Source organism: Corvus kubaryi, unplaced genomic scaffold (assembly GCF_017639235.1).
Source record: "Corvus kubaryi isolate FWS band 111438036 unplaced genomic scaffold, C.kubaryi_AGA036_p1.0 37308, whole genome shotgun sequence".
Lineage (NCBI taxonomy): Eukaryota > Metazoa > Chordata > Aves > Passeriformes > Corvidae > Corvus > Corvus kubaryi.
In genome coordinates, this window is record NW_024581096.1 from 6194456 (window position 1) to 6209693 (window position 15238).

The following is a 15238-nucleotide window of genomic DNA, read 5'->3' on the forward strand; positions in this document are numbered from 1 at the left end:
TGTTTTTGTGATGTTGCAGGTTTGAGAGTTTCATGGAATATTCTGTTCCAGAAATATTGCGTGTGCCTTTGGAGGAATTATGCCTTCATATTATGGTATGGTTTTTGGTTTTAGAATTGCTAACCTTGTGTGGTGGGTTGACCTTGGCTTGATGCTGGGTGGCCCCAAAGCGCCTCTATTATTCTTGTCCTCAGCTGGATGGGAGAGAAAACATAACAAAAGGCTTGGTAGCTAAAATACTACACATGCCTTTGGAGAAATTACACCTTCATACTATTGCCTGGTTTGGAATTACTGGCCTTAGTAGCTAAAAAGGTTTGCTACGACAGACCTGATCCAATGTAATTACTTAATGGAGCTTCTCCCACAGGTCAGGGGGTAACTCGGCACTTGACTGCTGGATAATAGGAGCGCACTGTTCAGTGAGAATAGTCTACTATATGATTGCAGTTGCCTCAGAGTAACAATTGAAACTTTGTTAAATAGCTTTCTAATTGATTTCTGCTTAAGGGAGCAATTCCTTTACCTCTCATTGTGTCCTAAGTGAGTAGGATGTGCATGGAAAGATGAGCAACCTGACAAATTAGTGCTAGGTTGAACTGCATCCCATGAGGATTGAGTCTCCTGCTCATCAGTGGTCGTTGGTAACACACTTCTCTCAACAGTGGTCATGCCATATGGAGCCCTTCCAAACAATGAAGTTTTGTTAACCTAATGTGGGGCAGATCAGCCTTCTGGGAAGCAAGAGACTTGTTTAATGGGGAGGGATGTGAACTTTTGATGCAAGAACAGCTTTGCAGTTTTCTGTGTAGCTGTTGGAAAACTTTTTAATAATAAATTTTTATATTGAAATATATGCCCCTTTACTTCACAGAAATGTAGTCTTGGCTCTCCTGAAGATTTTCTTTCCAGAGCGTTAGATCCGCCACAGCAGCAAGTAATTGGTAATGCAATGAACCTGTTGAGGAAGATTGGGGCTTGTCAGTTACATGTGCCCAAGCTGACTCCATTGGGCCAGCACCTTGCAGCCCTTCCTGTTAATGTAAAGATTGGCAAAATGCTTATATTTGGTGCTATATTTGGCTGCTTGGATCCTGTGGTGAGTAAGAAATTATATTTTAAAAAGTATAAAAATGGTTAACTCTTTGCAATTAATCTGATTTCTTATAATGTGATATTTTGAAAAGATGATGCAAGAAGTTAAAATGTTTAGGGTGAGGGCACCCAGACATCATGGAGGGGAATAACGTAAGTGTTCTTTGGTTGGACTCAATGATCTTAAAGGTCTTTTTTGACCTAAAATGATTCTATGATTCTGAACTCCTAGGAACTCTCCACAGTGGATAATCAGGCTTGCTCTCCAGTTCTATCCATGGTGCTCCCAGGGAATCTGACATTTAAAGAAAACTTCCTCTTACGTGTGGGTTGGGCAGTCTGGGCTACCCCGCAGTTTGTGGCCAAGAACATTATCAGAGTTACTACAAATTAATTGATTGCAAATAATTAATTTATTTATAAAGGCTGTGGCATGGTTTTTATTTTCACCTAATCCATTTAATTCACTGCAAATTAGGAGAAAACATGAGTATGTTAGTTCCTGGAATGTGAAAGTTAAAATTCTTGATGTCTCCTTTTAATGTGTTATAACCTAAAGCAGTTGATTAATCTGACCTTCATTGCCCTGTCACTTGATAAAATATTTCATGTGAGTTTTGAGATTTAATGGTTTTTATCCTTGCATGTAAAACACTATATAAATGGTGGCTTTAATATAAGCAAGTGCTGAATTCTATATAAGGAATTCTTATGGTGCTGAGTTTTCCTTGAGACTTAGTAGAAGATAAGCTATAATTAAATATTATATACTCTTCTTAGAGTACAAGAGCTACTATTTCTCAGGTGCAAGAAGTCAGGCAGGGAATACAGTCGATGGGCCTGAGGGGAGACCTGCTGGCCCAGCTCAAGGGCAACAAGTAAATGCACAAGCAGCGCAGAAGCAAGGACAGGTGTCCTGGAAAGAGTATAGGGATGCTGTCTAGTTGTGTAAGGGATGGCGTGAGGAAGACCGTGGCAAAGATGGAGCTGAACGTGGTAAGGGACACAAAGAAGAGTAAGAAGAGGTTGTACAGCTGTGTCAGCCAGAAAAGGAAGGTCAAAGAAAATGTGCCACAGCTGATGAAATGGTAACAACAGATGAGGAGAGGGTTGAGGTACTCAGCAATGTTTTTGCCTCAGTCTTCAATGGCAACCTCTTTTACTGCAGTCAGGTGAAGTCCCAGGTGACTAGAGAAGGGGAAACATTGTACCCATCTTTTTTTTAATAAGTAGATAAGAGGGAACTACTTGGGAACTACTAAGCTGTCAGCTTCAATTCTGTACCTGGGAAGATCATGGAACAGATCCTCCTAGAAATACACTGTGGCACTTGGAGGACAGGGAGGTGATTCGAGACAGCAGCATGGCTTAACCAAGGGCAAGTCCTGTCTGCCCAACCCAGTGGCTTTCTGTCGTGGAGTGACCACATCAGTGGGTAAGGGAAAGGCTACATATTTGTTTATCTGGACTTTCTGTAAAGCCTTTAACATGGTCCCCCACAACATGCTTCTCTCTAAATTGGAGAGAGATGGATTCAGTGGATAAACTATTAGATGGATAAGAAAGTGGTTGTACAGTCCCACCCAGAAGGTGATGGTTAATGGCTCAGAGTCTTGATGGACATCAGTGACAAGTGGTGCCCTCAGGGGTCTGTATTGGGACCAATGTTATTTAGTGTCTTCATCAGTGGCATAGATGAAGACGTTGAGTGCACCCTCAGCAAATCTGAAGATGACCCCGAGCTGAGTGGTGCTTTTGACGCACCTGAAGGATGGGATGTCATCCAGAGGGACCTGGAGAAGTGGGCAGATGCGAAGCTCACAAGGCCAAGTGCTGGTGCTGCGCCAGGGTCAGGACAAACCCTGGTATAAACTCAGGCTGGGCATGAACAGACTGAGAGCAGCCTGGAGAGAAGGACTTGGGAGTGCTGGTGGATGAGAGGCTGGACATGACCCAGCCATGGGCACTCACAGCCCAGAGAGCCAAACGTGTCCTAGGCTGCATCCAGAGCAGTGTGGGCAGCAAGGGAGGGAGGGGATTCTGCCCTTCTGCTCTGCTCTGCTGAGATCCATCTGGACCACTGTATGTGACTCCAGGTCTCCAACACAAGAAGGACGTGGACCTGTTGGAGTGAGTCCAGAGGTTATCACAAAGATGACTGGAGAGGATTGGAGTACCTCTCCTTTGAGGAGACTGAGAGAATTGGGCTTGTTCAGCCTGTAGAAGAGAAGGCTTCAGGATGACCTAATTGCAGCTTTTCAGTATCTGAAGGGCATTGGAGAGGAACCTCTTACAAGGGCATATGGTTATAGGACAAGAGGGAATGGTTTAAACTGAAAGAGGATTGGTTTTGTTTTGATATTAGGAAGAAATTCTTTACTGTGAGGGTGGTGAGGCACTGGAACAGGTTGACCAGAGAAGTTGTGGATGTCCCATCCCTGGAAGTGTTCAAGGCCAGGTTGGGTGGGGCTTTGAGCAACATGGTTTAGTAGAAGGTGTCCCTGCCTATAGCAGGGGCTTGAAACTAGTTTATCTTTAAGGTCCCTTGCAACCCAAGCCTGTAATTCTGATATTGGCAAAACAAAATTTAAGACTATTTGTATTACAAACCTGTAAGCTTATAATAAAATATTTTTAACTGATGTGTACTTTATAATTGCAGGCAACTCTGGCTGCTGTTATGACAGAAAAATCCCCATTTACTACACCTATTGGTCAAAAAGATGAAGCAGATCTTGCAAAATCATCTCTAGCTATGGCAGTTTCAGACCATATAACAATCTACAATGCTTATCTGGGGTAAGTGATGGTTCTCCTATGCTCGTAACTAGTAGCAGATAACACTTAAGTAATGCAGTTATGTGAAGAATCCTTAATATCTCTGGAACTGCTTTCACTTCAAGTTTTTTCTCTTCGGAGTAGCAATAGATTGCCAATACTGTAACACAAATGGATAGCTTGCTTAGTATGTTGTTCTTCAACTTCTTTTAACTATGCTTACACACCTATAGAGGTTTACTGTGTGGGTTTATCCTAGTGTTTAAAGTATTTTGTTTGCTGTTTGTGGTATTTTGACCAGAATATTTTGTATTTGATAAAGCACAAATGTATAAAATGACATACAGGTTTTTTCCTTTTTAGGGTATTACCACTAAATCTGAATTTTGTTTTGACTGTCAAGACAGGCAGAAATGTGGGTTTTGAGAGTAAATCACCTTGTATTTTTGTTAGTATCTGTCAAATCTATGTTACAGGCATGTTCTCTGGAGTGCCCTTAGACCAACAGTATTCATCTTCATTAATACAACTTACGTTAGAGTGGAGAATGCTTACCAAAATACATTATTCTTTTTTAACTTAGTGCCACATTTGTTGTTATAGTCTTGATGGGTTTCTTCCTGCTCTAATAAGACACAGTTTTTTCCTTAGGTGGAAAAGGGCTCGACAGGAAGGGGGATATCGTGCTGAAATGACTTATTGCAGAAGAAATTTTCTTAATAGGACGTCGCTGTTAACTCTGGAGGTAAAGCATTCTATGTTCTGCTCTGCACTCATAAGTTATTTGTTAAAATTTTCCTCTGAAAATGTCATTCCCTTTTAAAGAGGTGATACATCACAGTTACTATTTAGACAAGATAAAAGCAAGTGGAATTCTAGGGACTGATGAAATGTGCACTCTCAATCAAAGCAGCTGTGTTTGTATTTGAGTTTTGATATGCACGCTTTGGTAAACAGTTTTGTAGTCACTGCCATTGGAGAAGCTAGGCCTTACTTCCATCAGACGATCAAAACTTCATGAATTAAAATATTTATATTATTCTTGATATCAATAACATATCTATTAACAGTTAATTTAAAAGATGAGCCACAAACTTATGTGAATAACCTCTTAGTTTTGGTAAGAAAATGTTTTAATTGATCTTTTTAAGTTTGGGTGACTGAGTACTTCTAAGCAGAACTGGATCTTTGATGTAGCTATATCTTTTTCATTTTAACTACAAGTAGAGATTTAGTATTTGCAGCATATGTATTTCCATATGTCTAATCCTATATTCCAGATATCAGATTGTTTTATAGATGATGTTTTTCTCATAGAAATAGCTAGGATTCCAGTGTGGCTGCAGAAAACACAAGTGGTTTTTCTAGTAAGGGACTTTCCCTTGGAGAGCATGAATAATTCAGATGAAATGTCATTTCCTGTTGCTGAAGTGAAGTATGTAATTTTTGAATTAAAAACTTAACTAATATCCTAATTTCAGGATGTGAAGCAAGAACTCATAAGGCTGGTCAGAGCAGCAGGGTTCACAGCACCTTCAATGCAGTGTGGATGGGATGGAAATGGAGCCACACAATCCCCGTCTCCCAGTGAAATAGCTCTTCTTAAAGCTGTGTTGACTGCAGGGCTCTATGACAATGTAGGAAAAATACTGTATGCAAAGTCTGTGGATATTACAGAGAAGCTGGCTTGCATGGTAGAAACTGCTCAGGGTAAAGCGCAAGTTCATCCCTCCTCTGTAAATCGAGACTTGCAGACATATGGATGGCTGCTTTACCAGGAGAAGGTGAGTTGAAGATAGTGAATGCAGCTAATAGTTTGTGTAAAGGTGGAGTTACACCTCTAGTATACTTTAAACTAGTGTATGTTATTTAATATCTAAATGTTTTATCTTAAAGAGTCTTTTATTATCTAATGATCCTAAAAACCATAAAAATGAGTCATCTGAGTGCTGAAGAACAAGAAGGTAAAGCTGAAGATCATGAACAAATATGTTCATGGTGAAACTGATAGCTATAAATGAAAGGCATTTTCTTTGTATCATTTAACTTAATAATATAATTGACTTTTTAAGTACAGTCTTGTTGATTTTAGTATTACTTTACACAGTAAAATGTAGTAGTAACTTTTCAAAGTCTACTTTTTCACTGTTCTAAGGTTTTGAAATTTGGTACTGACTTAACCCAGTAATAAAATAACCAATTCTGTAATGGACTGCTGAACTCCCTAAGTGAATTGCATTATTTTCCCTGTCACTTTCTTTCCCTTTCAACAGAAAACCTTGTCAGGTATTTGCTGAATTCAAGTGTTTGTATTTAGTTACATTTCTGGTGTAACAGAAGTTTGACAGCAGTTGCTTATTGGCCAAATTTACTGTAGAGAAGCAGAAAGCATTAGACTTTTTAATACGTATAAAGTGATAGTATTTTTTGAGACCTGAAAGTACTTCTTGCCCCCAAGAACATCATAGTCTGATGACAAGACAGCAGCTAAGGTAGGTAAGTTATTCCATGAACAGTAGGGCAGAAAAAGTCTGCAATTTTGTGTGGGGGTGCACTCTTTTTATGTCCATTCTTCCCACTACAACTCATTTCACCTCATTCTGTCTTTGAGATGCTCCAAAGCCAGAAGCAGCACATGCTGAGCCCCGTACTTCATGCAGTGTATGTCTGGGTGTACCACATTTATGCATGTGCGTATGTGGATGCAGATAAATTGAAAAAATAGCTGCTCCCAAGAAGAATGTATAATGAAAGAGCTTTTCCTCCCTTTTACCTCAGTAGTTTTATTACTTTTAATGTAGCTTCTGTGAACACCACTAGGCTAACATTACCTTTCCATTTGAGCTTTAAGAAGGTAACTGGGGCTTTAGCTAACTTCCAGCATATAAGCCTGCCACTTACTTAGAGGTGAATTATTTTAAGTGGTGTAAGGCAGACAAATAGCTATTGATCGTGTCCAATAACTTTTGTTGGTTGCATCTTAAAAAAGAAAAATAAAAGTATTTTTTGCGGGTAGAAGTAGCAATCAGATTTATTGTTATAGATGTTACATGGTTTAGGATTTTTTGTTTTTGCTTTTATTTGTTTATGTTTGTTTATATGCAGGTGAGGTACGCCAGGGTGTATCTGAGAGAGACTACTTTAATATCCCCCTTTCCCATTTTGCTTTTTGGTGGGGATATAGAAGTGCAGCATCGCGAGCGTCTCCTGACAGTTGATGGTTGGATCCATTTTCAGGTGCGTTGGAGTTACAACTAAACTACCTTTTATGGTTCCGTGGGCTTTTGTATTACTCAGTTGATGTATCAGCTTGATTCAGACCACTGTATATGGAAGATGGAGAAAAGAAGGAAGAAAGGGGGAGAAAATTAAAAAGAATGATGGGAAATTTTATATACATGTGATGAAATCTTAATAAATCACACTCAAAAGAATAGACGTGTCATATGTGGTTTGCAACAAATCAGTTCCCTCTCTCTTCAAGAAGAAAGTGTTCTTTCAGAAAAGTATTGAAAGTGGATGCAGACTAAGCCTTTTTTTTATAGAGCTTGCACTGAAAGCAGAGGAGTGTACTGTTTTTATATTACCCTTTCCTACAATCTTATAATCTTGTAACTACATATTCGTCTTTAGCACACTACTGTATACTGTATACTACTTTATAGTGCAGATGGAGTTATTTGAAAAAGAAAAAAATCCGTATTGTAAAATTGCTGCTTACTTGGGTTTGGGGTGTTTGGTTTCCTTGATTAGGTTTTTTCCTTTCCATACGTGAAAGCTTTATTTGGAAATGGAAAGGCTGAGAGCGTTTTCCTAGCATATTTTTGCAGACAAAACAGTTGTCATGAAAAGATCCTCTGTGAATTCTGGTAAATGGCAAGTAGTGGGTTTTGCTATCCTGACAGCTACTTGGTTACAATTTTCTGTGCTCCTGTGGGCTATGTGCTACTCTCAAAGACAACTATCAGCAACAAAACCATCTTTTGCAGTCTGCTGATCCAAGTAAGCAACCATCTAATTGAATTCACTGCTTATCATGAATAGGGAATTTTAGAAAGCAGGTCCCTTGTGGGTTTGTTGGAGCTTTTTTTCCTGGTCCCTGGATTGCTACAGTGGCGCAGTTGCTGGGTTAGTCACATCTTACAGAGTGTTTCAGAATTTCTACTTTTCTACTGAGATGCTAAGCAGAATACATTGCATTTTGTGCTTCTGCCATAGCAGCTACTTGTTGGACTAAAGGCAGCATATAAATGAAATAAAGACTGAAATAGGGAGGGAAGGATAAAATTAAATATTTCTGGGAGAGGGTTCAGCTTTGGGTATCCAAATTCCTAGTGAGATTTAGGAAGGGCTCATGATTGCTTTCTCAGAAGGCCTGGTAGACCTCCCAAGAGGGAAATGTGTAGCTATTTTATTTCAGATATAAATGTAACATGAGCTTTGTTACCTTGGGGCAGAAAAGGCGATTAATTGGGTGGCTTTTTGGTAAAGTAATAATTTCCTCTTACACTGGTTGTGTGGGAACCCTTCTGAGCTGCTGTTCTTCAGGCTTTGATACTATGAACAATTGGTGCTTAAAGCTAAGGCATAATGTAAGCCCAGTCATTTCATGAGTATACTATCCATCATGGTTGTCATTACCATTAAGAGTCATGTATGTGCATCATGTTTGCAGGAATCTTACTACAAACTTCTGTTTATATGTAGAGTAATATTATGAGCTATATTTTGGTATGAAATGTCTGACAATGCAAATGTTTTTTCTTTATAGGCTCCTGTTAAGATAGCAGTAATTTTCAAACAGCTGAGAGTTCTCATTGAGTCCGTTTTAAAGAAGAAGCTTGAAAATCCCAAAATGTCACTTGAAGGTAACTTTATTGCTGCATTGCTGGCACTACTGTTTAAGTGGACCTTGTGGCAAATCTGAGGAATTGTTAGTACACTGCATCCTCACATAGTAGCATGTGTGACATGAATGTTCCATTAAGAGGCGTCCAAAAAGTGATTACTAACTACATATATTATGTGGCTCACCCCAGACGTATGAAGATCTGCACAACTGTTGTTTTAAAGGTATCCCTGACAGTAACATGCAAGGTAGTGGTAGTAATGGTGAGGCGTGCATCTCAAAACAGCATTGAGACTGTGTGTGGAGAATCCTAGGTGTGGATGACTTGTAAATGTTGTGCAAGTTGTCTCAAAATCTAGGTTAACCAACTGCATGTTGGTTCCCAAAAGTAAGAGATAGTGGAGCACAATTTAAACTTTGGACACTGGATGTTCAGGAGCATATTGTAGGTGGGGAAGAAAGGGAGTTCCTGTATGCTGATGTATCTGTAGTTAACCCACCACTTTCCCAATCTTTTTTGTGAAATACTGAAATGGTCATTGGCCGTTCATTGGATAATTTTATAATGATGTACTGTGTAGATACTGTTGGTCCTTTTGCTTGCCAAATGGTAATCGCTTGTCTTGCTTTAGATTCTGGAGTAGCCTAAAACATTAGAAATTTAAGTTGGTGAGAGCTAGACTTCTCTTACCATTTTTTTGGGGTTTTGGGGATCAATTTTTAAACTCACTGTTTTTTCACCCATTTTGTTTGTTTTCTTTTCTAGATGACAAAGTCTTATACATCATCAAAGAGCTGATAAAAACAGAAAATGGTAACTGAAACCAGAAATCACTAACAAATCAGAGCTTCAGTAATTGCAGGGGAAATATGCACTCCAACATTAATTGAAAGTTTTTAAATTCTTCGTGTGATTGATACCAGCCATGATGGGGATAGACTGCATGTTTTTACATAGGATCAGTCTTTCTCTTTATCAGTTTAAAGATGAACATTGAATATGTTTAGCCTTTACAATATATTTGGTGCCATTTGTCTGTTTGAACGATAACTGCAAGCAGTTTATTTTCAAAAGAGACATGGCCGTGAACAAGTCCTCTTTTTTTAGCTTAATGTGCTAATCATGCCATCAGTGCAGTATGTACTGATGATTAAAGATTCAGTCCAGAATCTTAGCTGAGTAGAATTCCATGTGTGCAAACAGAAGACAAATGTTTCTCATATGGGTTTCATAAGGGATGATTTTTTTTTGGAACTATGAATTTACAGTATTAAACCAATACATGTTAGGGAAGTCTTATTTTTTCTGTATGACTTACATTAAGAAGATGCTCTATAAGGTGATAGTATGGACTGCTGTGAACAAGTGCTCGGTGAGGCGTGTACTGACCAGCAGATCCTCCCAAACAGAGGATGTGCCTCTTTTCACAGTTGCTACTCCCTATTTACCCTGATCCTTGCAACTCCTGCAACTGTACTATATTTTGCTGTCCCTTTTTTGTATGTTAAGTTTTGCATAGTTCTGCAAGCCCCCCTTCAAGTGATGATCATGGGATTTTTTTCCCTTTGTTGGTCAAAGTTCATGTTGACCCTCTTCAAGGAAATACCAGAGAAGCTCGTAGTGGAAACTTCCAGTGGCAGTTCTCTCCTACCGTACTTCCTCACAATGACTGTATATTTGTGTGATCCTTTGTTTCTTGTTTCTTTAATACTGAATAATCCTTAACTGAGTAGCTTAATTAATCAGATGATCTTATATTCCACCTATCCACACTATTTCCAGTTATGAAGTGCAATTTTAGATTGCCAACTCAGCTTTCAAAAATAAGGAATATATTGGTGGGGAGGGTTTGCCATTAAACAGTTGCTGTCAAGTAGGAACTGTCTTTACAGACAGAGGTACAGTGTAGATGACAACTTCGGTTTAATCTGAAAAATAAAAGATTTTATACAGCTGAGGTTAATTGTGTACAGAAAGGGCCCTGAGGAAAATGAATGCATAAAAATGCAAGATCTATGGACCCTGTCCATTTAGATTATCATAGCAGAACTGGTATTGCTGTCCAGCTTGTGTATATTAGCTTACACTTAGTTCTGGAAGAGGAAAGTTTGCTAACAGTTCTGAGGGAACAGGGATCACATCTGTTACTCTTTTGTACGTTATGATAATCCAGTGATAGTCCTGATTTCATAGGAGACAGGAAGTGAGTTTTGGGGGTTTTTCACGCCACCATTTAGGCAAGGAAGCATTTGAATAGGAAGTTTTGATCTTAGACCATAAGACCTCAACTTTGCCTTCAGTATTCCCACACTGAAGTCAAAACCACACTGAAGTGTAAATTATATTCATTGAAGATACAAGCTAAATCTGTACCCTAAACAAATTTCCTAAGTTTTGTTTTGGTTGAGATATTTTACTTGTATCCTTTGGAAAAATGAGTTAGAAAAACATTTCAGTAATTCAGTAACTAGCAAGCTCCTCTTTCTTTTGGGTTTGAATTTTGGAAAGGGGTTATTGGTCTCAAATGGTTAGATCCTAGGGAATGTGTGAATCGAGTTTGAGTTCTTCTCCCTCATTCAACTGTGATGAATAGGAGGTTTTTTTCCATTTATGGGTGGTAATGTTGAAATTCAGAGTTATTCTTCGTTTTTCTAGCATGCTCTGCTTTGTAATCTTTTAAATAAATAACTGAAATAAATTAAGGGGATATATTGTAATAGCTGGGACATTGCACGATATGCGTGAGCAACAGTTTTCTGCAAAACAGATTAAGGTTACACTGTGGTGTACAGATAAGCACAGTTATCTTAAAAAAAAAACAACAAGAAAAAAAACCAAAACAAAAAAACAAATACTATGCTGGCTTTCTGCTTCTGCAGTATACATGAGCAACTTTTGTGCCTGTACTCTTTTGGGTGAATGATCTTTCTCTTTTGCTCTATTTATTTAATAAAGACTTCTCTTAACACCTTTGTGTTACTTTTCTCAAGGCATTTGTTGGACACAAGACCACTCACTATCTCTTCTGGGTCTTGGTCACTGTAGTCTCAGCTGTGGTCTGCAATGTGTGTTTTGGTTTTTTTTTTAAGGCAGCTTGTTCTCCTGGTCTCTGTCCTCACCTCGGAGAGGAGTTTCTGCTCCTGCCATTCACGTTGTAGAATTCCCACCTCCTCCCCTCTTTTGCTTCTGGATCATGGGCTGCTTGAAGCTCTTGTTTCCCGCTGGTATCTTTCCCAGCGCTTAACCCAGAAGAGGTTTGTTTTTTCTTTCTCCAGGTCTTTCCACGGCTATAGCGCATTATAAATTGGTGGATGGAGTGCAGGACTATTTTGATTTCCCTGCATTCGGCTGTTTAAAATAGTTCTCTATTCATGGATGGAAGTGTAACTGAGCCCCAGATTGCCCGGGGAGCTCCAGCATTCCCAGGTATCTCTCCTGGTGTATTTGTGCTGTTTCTGGTGACCTGCAGTGAAAAGTGTTAGTTATGGGGAGTGATCAGTAGCTGTTAAAGCTTGTGGGGTTCCGAGTTGAACTGCTAGGAGCTGGAGAGACACCTGCTTTTGTAATGGCAAAACAGATGCAGCAGCTTCAGCTGGCTGGCTCCATGCTCTGCCCTGGGTTTACGGCACTGCTGCCCGCTTTGCTCTCTGTGCCCTGCCAGAGCGAGGGGCCCGTCTTCGGGAGGTCACAGTCACACGGCGACTCCACCACAGCCTTCTAGCCTGAGGGTAAGCGGTAGAGAAGAGACAGACATTTCGGCGGCTCGGATTTTGTTTTGGAGACGGTGGTCCCCTAAATGCCCAGACGACCTCCCCGGGACGGGCGGGGAGGCGTGCCCGGGAGGCGGGCAGTGACAGCTCGGCGGCGACTACGCCGCTCAAATAGCCGCCGCCGCAACCGGAGCGGAGCAGGCGCGGCCGCCCACTCCATGGTGACGGCGGCGACCGGGCGGCGCGGCGGCACCCCGGAACGTCAGGGGCCCGGCGGCTCCCCCGGGAGCTGCCCGCGGCGCCCGGCACGGCGGCGCCGCCTGGGGACGGCGGCGGCGGCGGGGGAGAGCGCTCAGGAGCTGCAGGCTTTCCGCGACTACGGGGAGAGCTGGTACCGGTCCCGTAAGGGGCTGGAGAGCCGCTTCCAGCCGCGGGAGCCGCTCGCCCGGCAGCCGCAGGTGGGGACAGCGAGGCCGGCGGCGGGGAGCGGGCGGGGTAGCCCGGGATCGGCCCCGCCTGACCCCCGCTGCCGGTGCCGTAGGTGACGGCGGAGGCGCGCTGCAAGCTGGTCAGCTGGCTCATCCCTGTTCACCGGCACTTCGGGCTCTCCTTCGAGTCACTCTGCCTGGCCGTCAACATCCTCGACCGCTTTCTCGCCACCACTCCTGTGGCAGCCGACTGCTTCCAGCTCCTGGGGGTGACGGCGCTGCTCATCGCCTCCAAGCAGGTAGGGCGGCCGCGGTGCCCGGCTGCCCCGCCGCCAGGGTCTCTGCAGCCCGCCGAGGCCAGCCCGAGGGGGCCCCAGACAGGCCGGCCTCCGCGCCAGCTCCCCTGCGCTGCTTCCCAGCGGCAGCGTCCTCAGTCCTGTCCCCCCTCGCAGGTGGAGGTGCACCCCCCTAGCGTGAAGGAGCTTCTCGCCCTCTGCTGCGACGCCTTCACCCGCCAGCAGCTCCGTAACCTGGAGTGCATCGTCCTGCATCGCCTTCACTTCGACCTGGCGGCGCCCACCGTCAGCTTCTTCCTGGAACACTTCAGCCAGGTGCGGCTGGAAGCTCGGGGGACCGACGCGGGGGAGGCGGCGGCCGCCCGGAGCCTGGCGGCGGGCGTCGCAGAGCTCAGCCTGGCTGACTATGCCTTCACCAAATACGCGCCCTCCCTGCTGGCAGCCAGCAGCCTGGGGCTGGCGGACCGCCTCCTGCGCCACCTCAGCCCCCTGGACCTCCGAGTCAGCGGCTATCCGGAGGAGCTCCTGCGGGACTGCATGGACCAGCTGCAGCTCCTGGTGTCTCTGAACGGGCGGTCCCTGTCTCTCCTCCTGCCCTCGGAGGTGGCCCAGAAGTGCCCCTGGCTTGGGGATGACGGCTGACAGCGGGTGGTGGTGGCGGCGGCTCTGTCTCGGCGTCTGTGCTCCACAGAGTCGGTGTAGTGTGATCCACTAAGCCTTAGTGTCGTTGGAGCTTAAAAATTAGATGGCGTTTTGCAAAAGATTTTATGTGACATGTCACCTGCACTGTCCCTTTGCTATTTTTTTAAAAAAATCCAGCATGTAAATAATACACTGAATCTCACGTACTGTGTTATTTATTTGGAGGGTGGTCCATAAAGATAACGGTGTAAGGACCAACTGAATGTTGAATAAACGCTTTTCTGCTTGTTACCTCTATTCGTTTATTTGCTGGCGGTATGTGTACACAGGTGGGAGAGGAAACACATTGGCACATAACGAATTCACCTCGTCAGTTAACTCAATCCCCCCCCCCCCCAAAAAAGATGCCCAATAGTGTCATTCCCTGGTTCAAACTGGCACCCGCTGGCTTGGTCATGGCTCGGGGAAAAAACAATTTAGATGCACTGACATAAGTGTAGGAAAACAAAGTGTGGAATAATAATAACATCTAGGTTGGTTTGTTTGTTTAGTTTTCTAGCAGGTCTATAATCCAGATGCACTCTCCTAAGATGGTTGGCACTGTAGCACGGGAAACATTCAAGGGCAGAAAACAGTCATAGTGTTGTAAAATATTTAAATTTCTTCCTTTATATCTGTGCACAAAAGTGGTGTTAAAAGACCTCACAGACACCTAGAGCTGCCCTCGGGAGTGCTCGCCTTTCAGGGCAGGGGGGACCCGGGCACCGGGCGGCGCTCCAAGTGGCCTGCCGTCAGGTGGTGAGGCAGAGCGAGGAAACCTTTGTCGACACTGCTGTTACAGAAAATGCCTACAAGACCACCACAAGGGAATAAGGGGCAGCTCATCCTCCGCCAGCCCCGCCGGTGATTTCAGCTGGACTTTTCCTAGCAGCGGGTGGGACCCTCTGCCGGTGTGAGTGTACCCTGTGCCGGTGGACGGATCGGTACAGTCAAGATTCCATGGGCGGGTTTTTTCATACACACTCCCCTGTGCCCCTTGGCTTTCAACGCAGACGGCCCCTACCTCTGTAAAGACATTTAAAAACCATCGTTATAAAAACCAGCCCGGCCCCTACCCCTGTAACGACATTTAACAAACATCATTATAAAAACCAGCCCAGCCCCCAGGCTGATGCTCGCGCTGCCCGGCAGAGACCCGCGGGGCTGGGAGCGGCAATGAGGTGCTGGGGGGACGGGCGGCAGTGGTGGCGGGGCCGGCAGCGCCTCTCCTCAAGTTTCCCTCCGGGGCAGCCCCCTCGACCCGCCCAGGCTCCGCGGGCGCGGGGAAGGGTTCCGCGGGCGCGGGAGCCGCCGGCGCAGCCCGGGGCGGCGGCGGGAGGATTCGGCGCCCCGGGGGAGTGAAGGCGGGCGGGCAGTCCCCGGCATGGCCGCGGCCCCCC

At 43.7% G+C, this 15238-nt stretch overlaps 2 protein-coding genes across 3 annotated transcripts in view; both read left to right on the top strand.

Moving 5' to 3' along the window:
• The window catches only part of DHX29 (DExH-box helicase 29), a 29065-nt gene extending 17374 nt beyond the window's left edge, over positions 1 to 11691 (top strand). For both annotated transcript variants that reach the window (XM_042028341.1, XM_042028342.1), the window contains 8 exons: positions 20 to 95; positions 875 to 1099; positions 3758 to 3894; positions 4525 to 4618; positions 5355 to 5657; positions 6979 to 7110; positions 8645 to 8741; positions 9489 to 11691. In XM_042028341.1, the coding sequence (XP_041884275.1) occupies positions 20 to 95; positions 875 to 1099; positions 3758 to 3894; positions 4525 to 4618; positions 5355 to 5657; positions 6979 to 7110; positions 8645 to 8741; positions 9489 to 9544 (1120 nt within the window). In that variant the 3' untranslated portion in view covers positions 9545 to 11691. The remainder of the gene's footprint in view (positions 1 to 19; positions 96 to 874; positions 1100 to 3757; positions 3895 to 4524; positions 4619 to 5354; positions 5658 to 6978; positions 7111 to 8644; positions 8742 to 9488) is intronic.
• Positions 11692 to 11796: 105 nt separating this feature from the next.
• On the top strand, positions 11797 to 14090 carry CCNO (cyclin O). Its single transcript, XM_042028345.1, has 3 exons — positions 11797 to 12891; positions 12975 to 13160; positions 13314 to 14090. The coding sequence occupies exons 1-3, from the start codon at positions 12520 to 12522 to the stop codon at positions 13797 to 13799; spliced, it is 1044 nt and encodes a 347-aa protein (XP_041884279.1). The 5' UTR covers positions 11797 to 12519; the 3' UTR covers positions 13800 to 14090.
• Positions 14091 to 15238: the final 1148 nt, after the last annotated feature.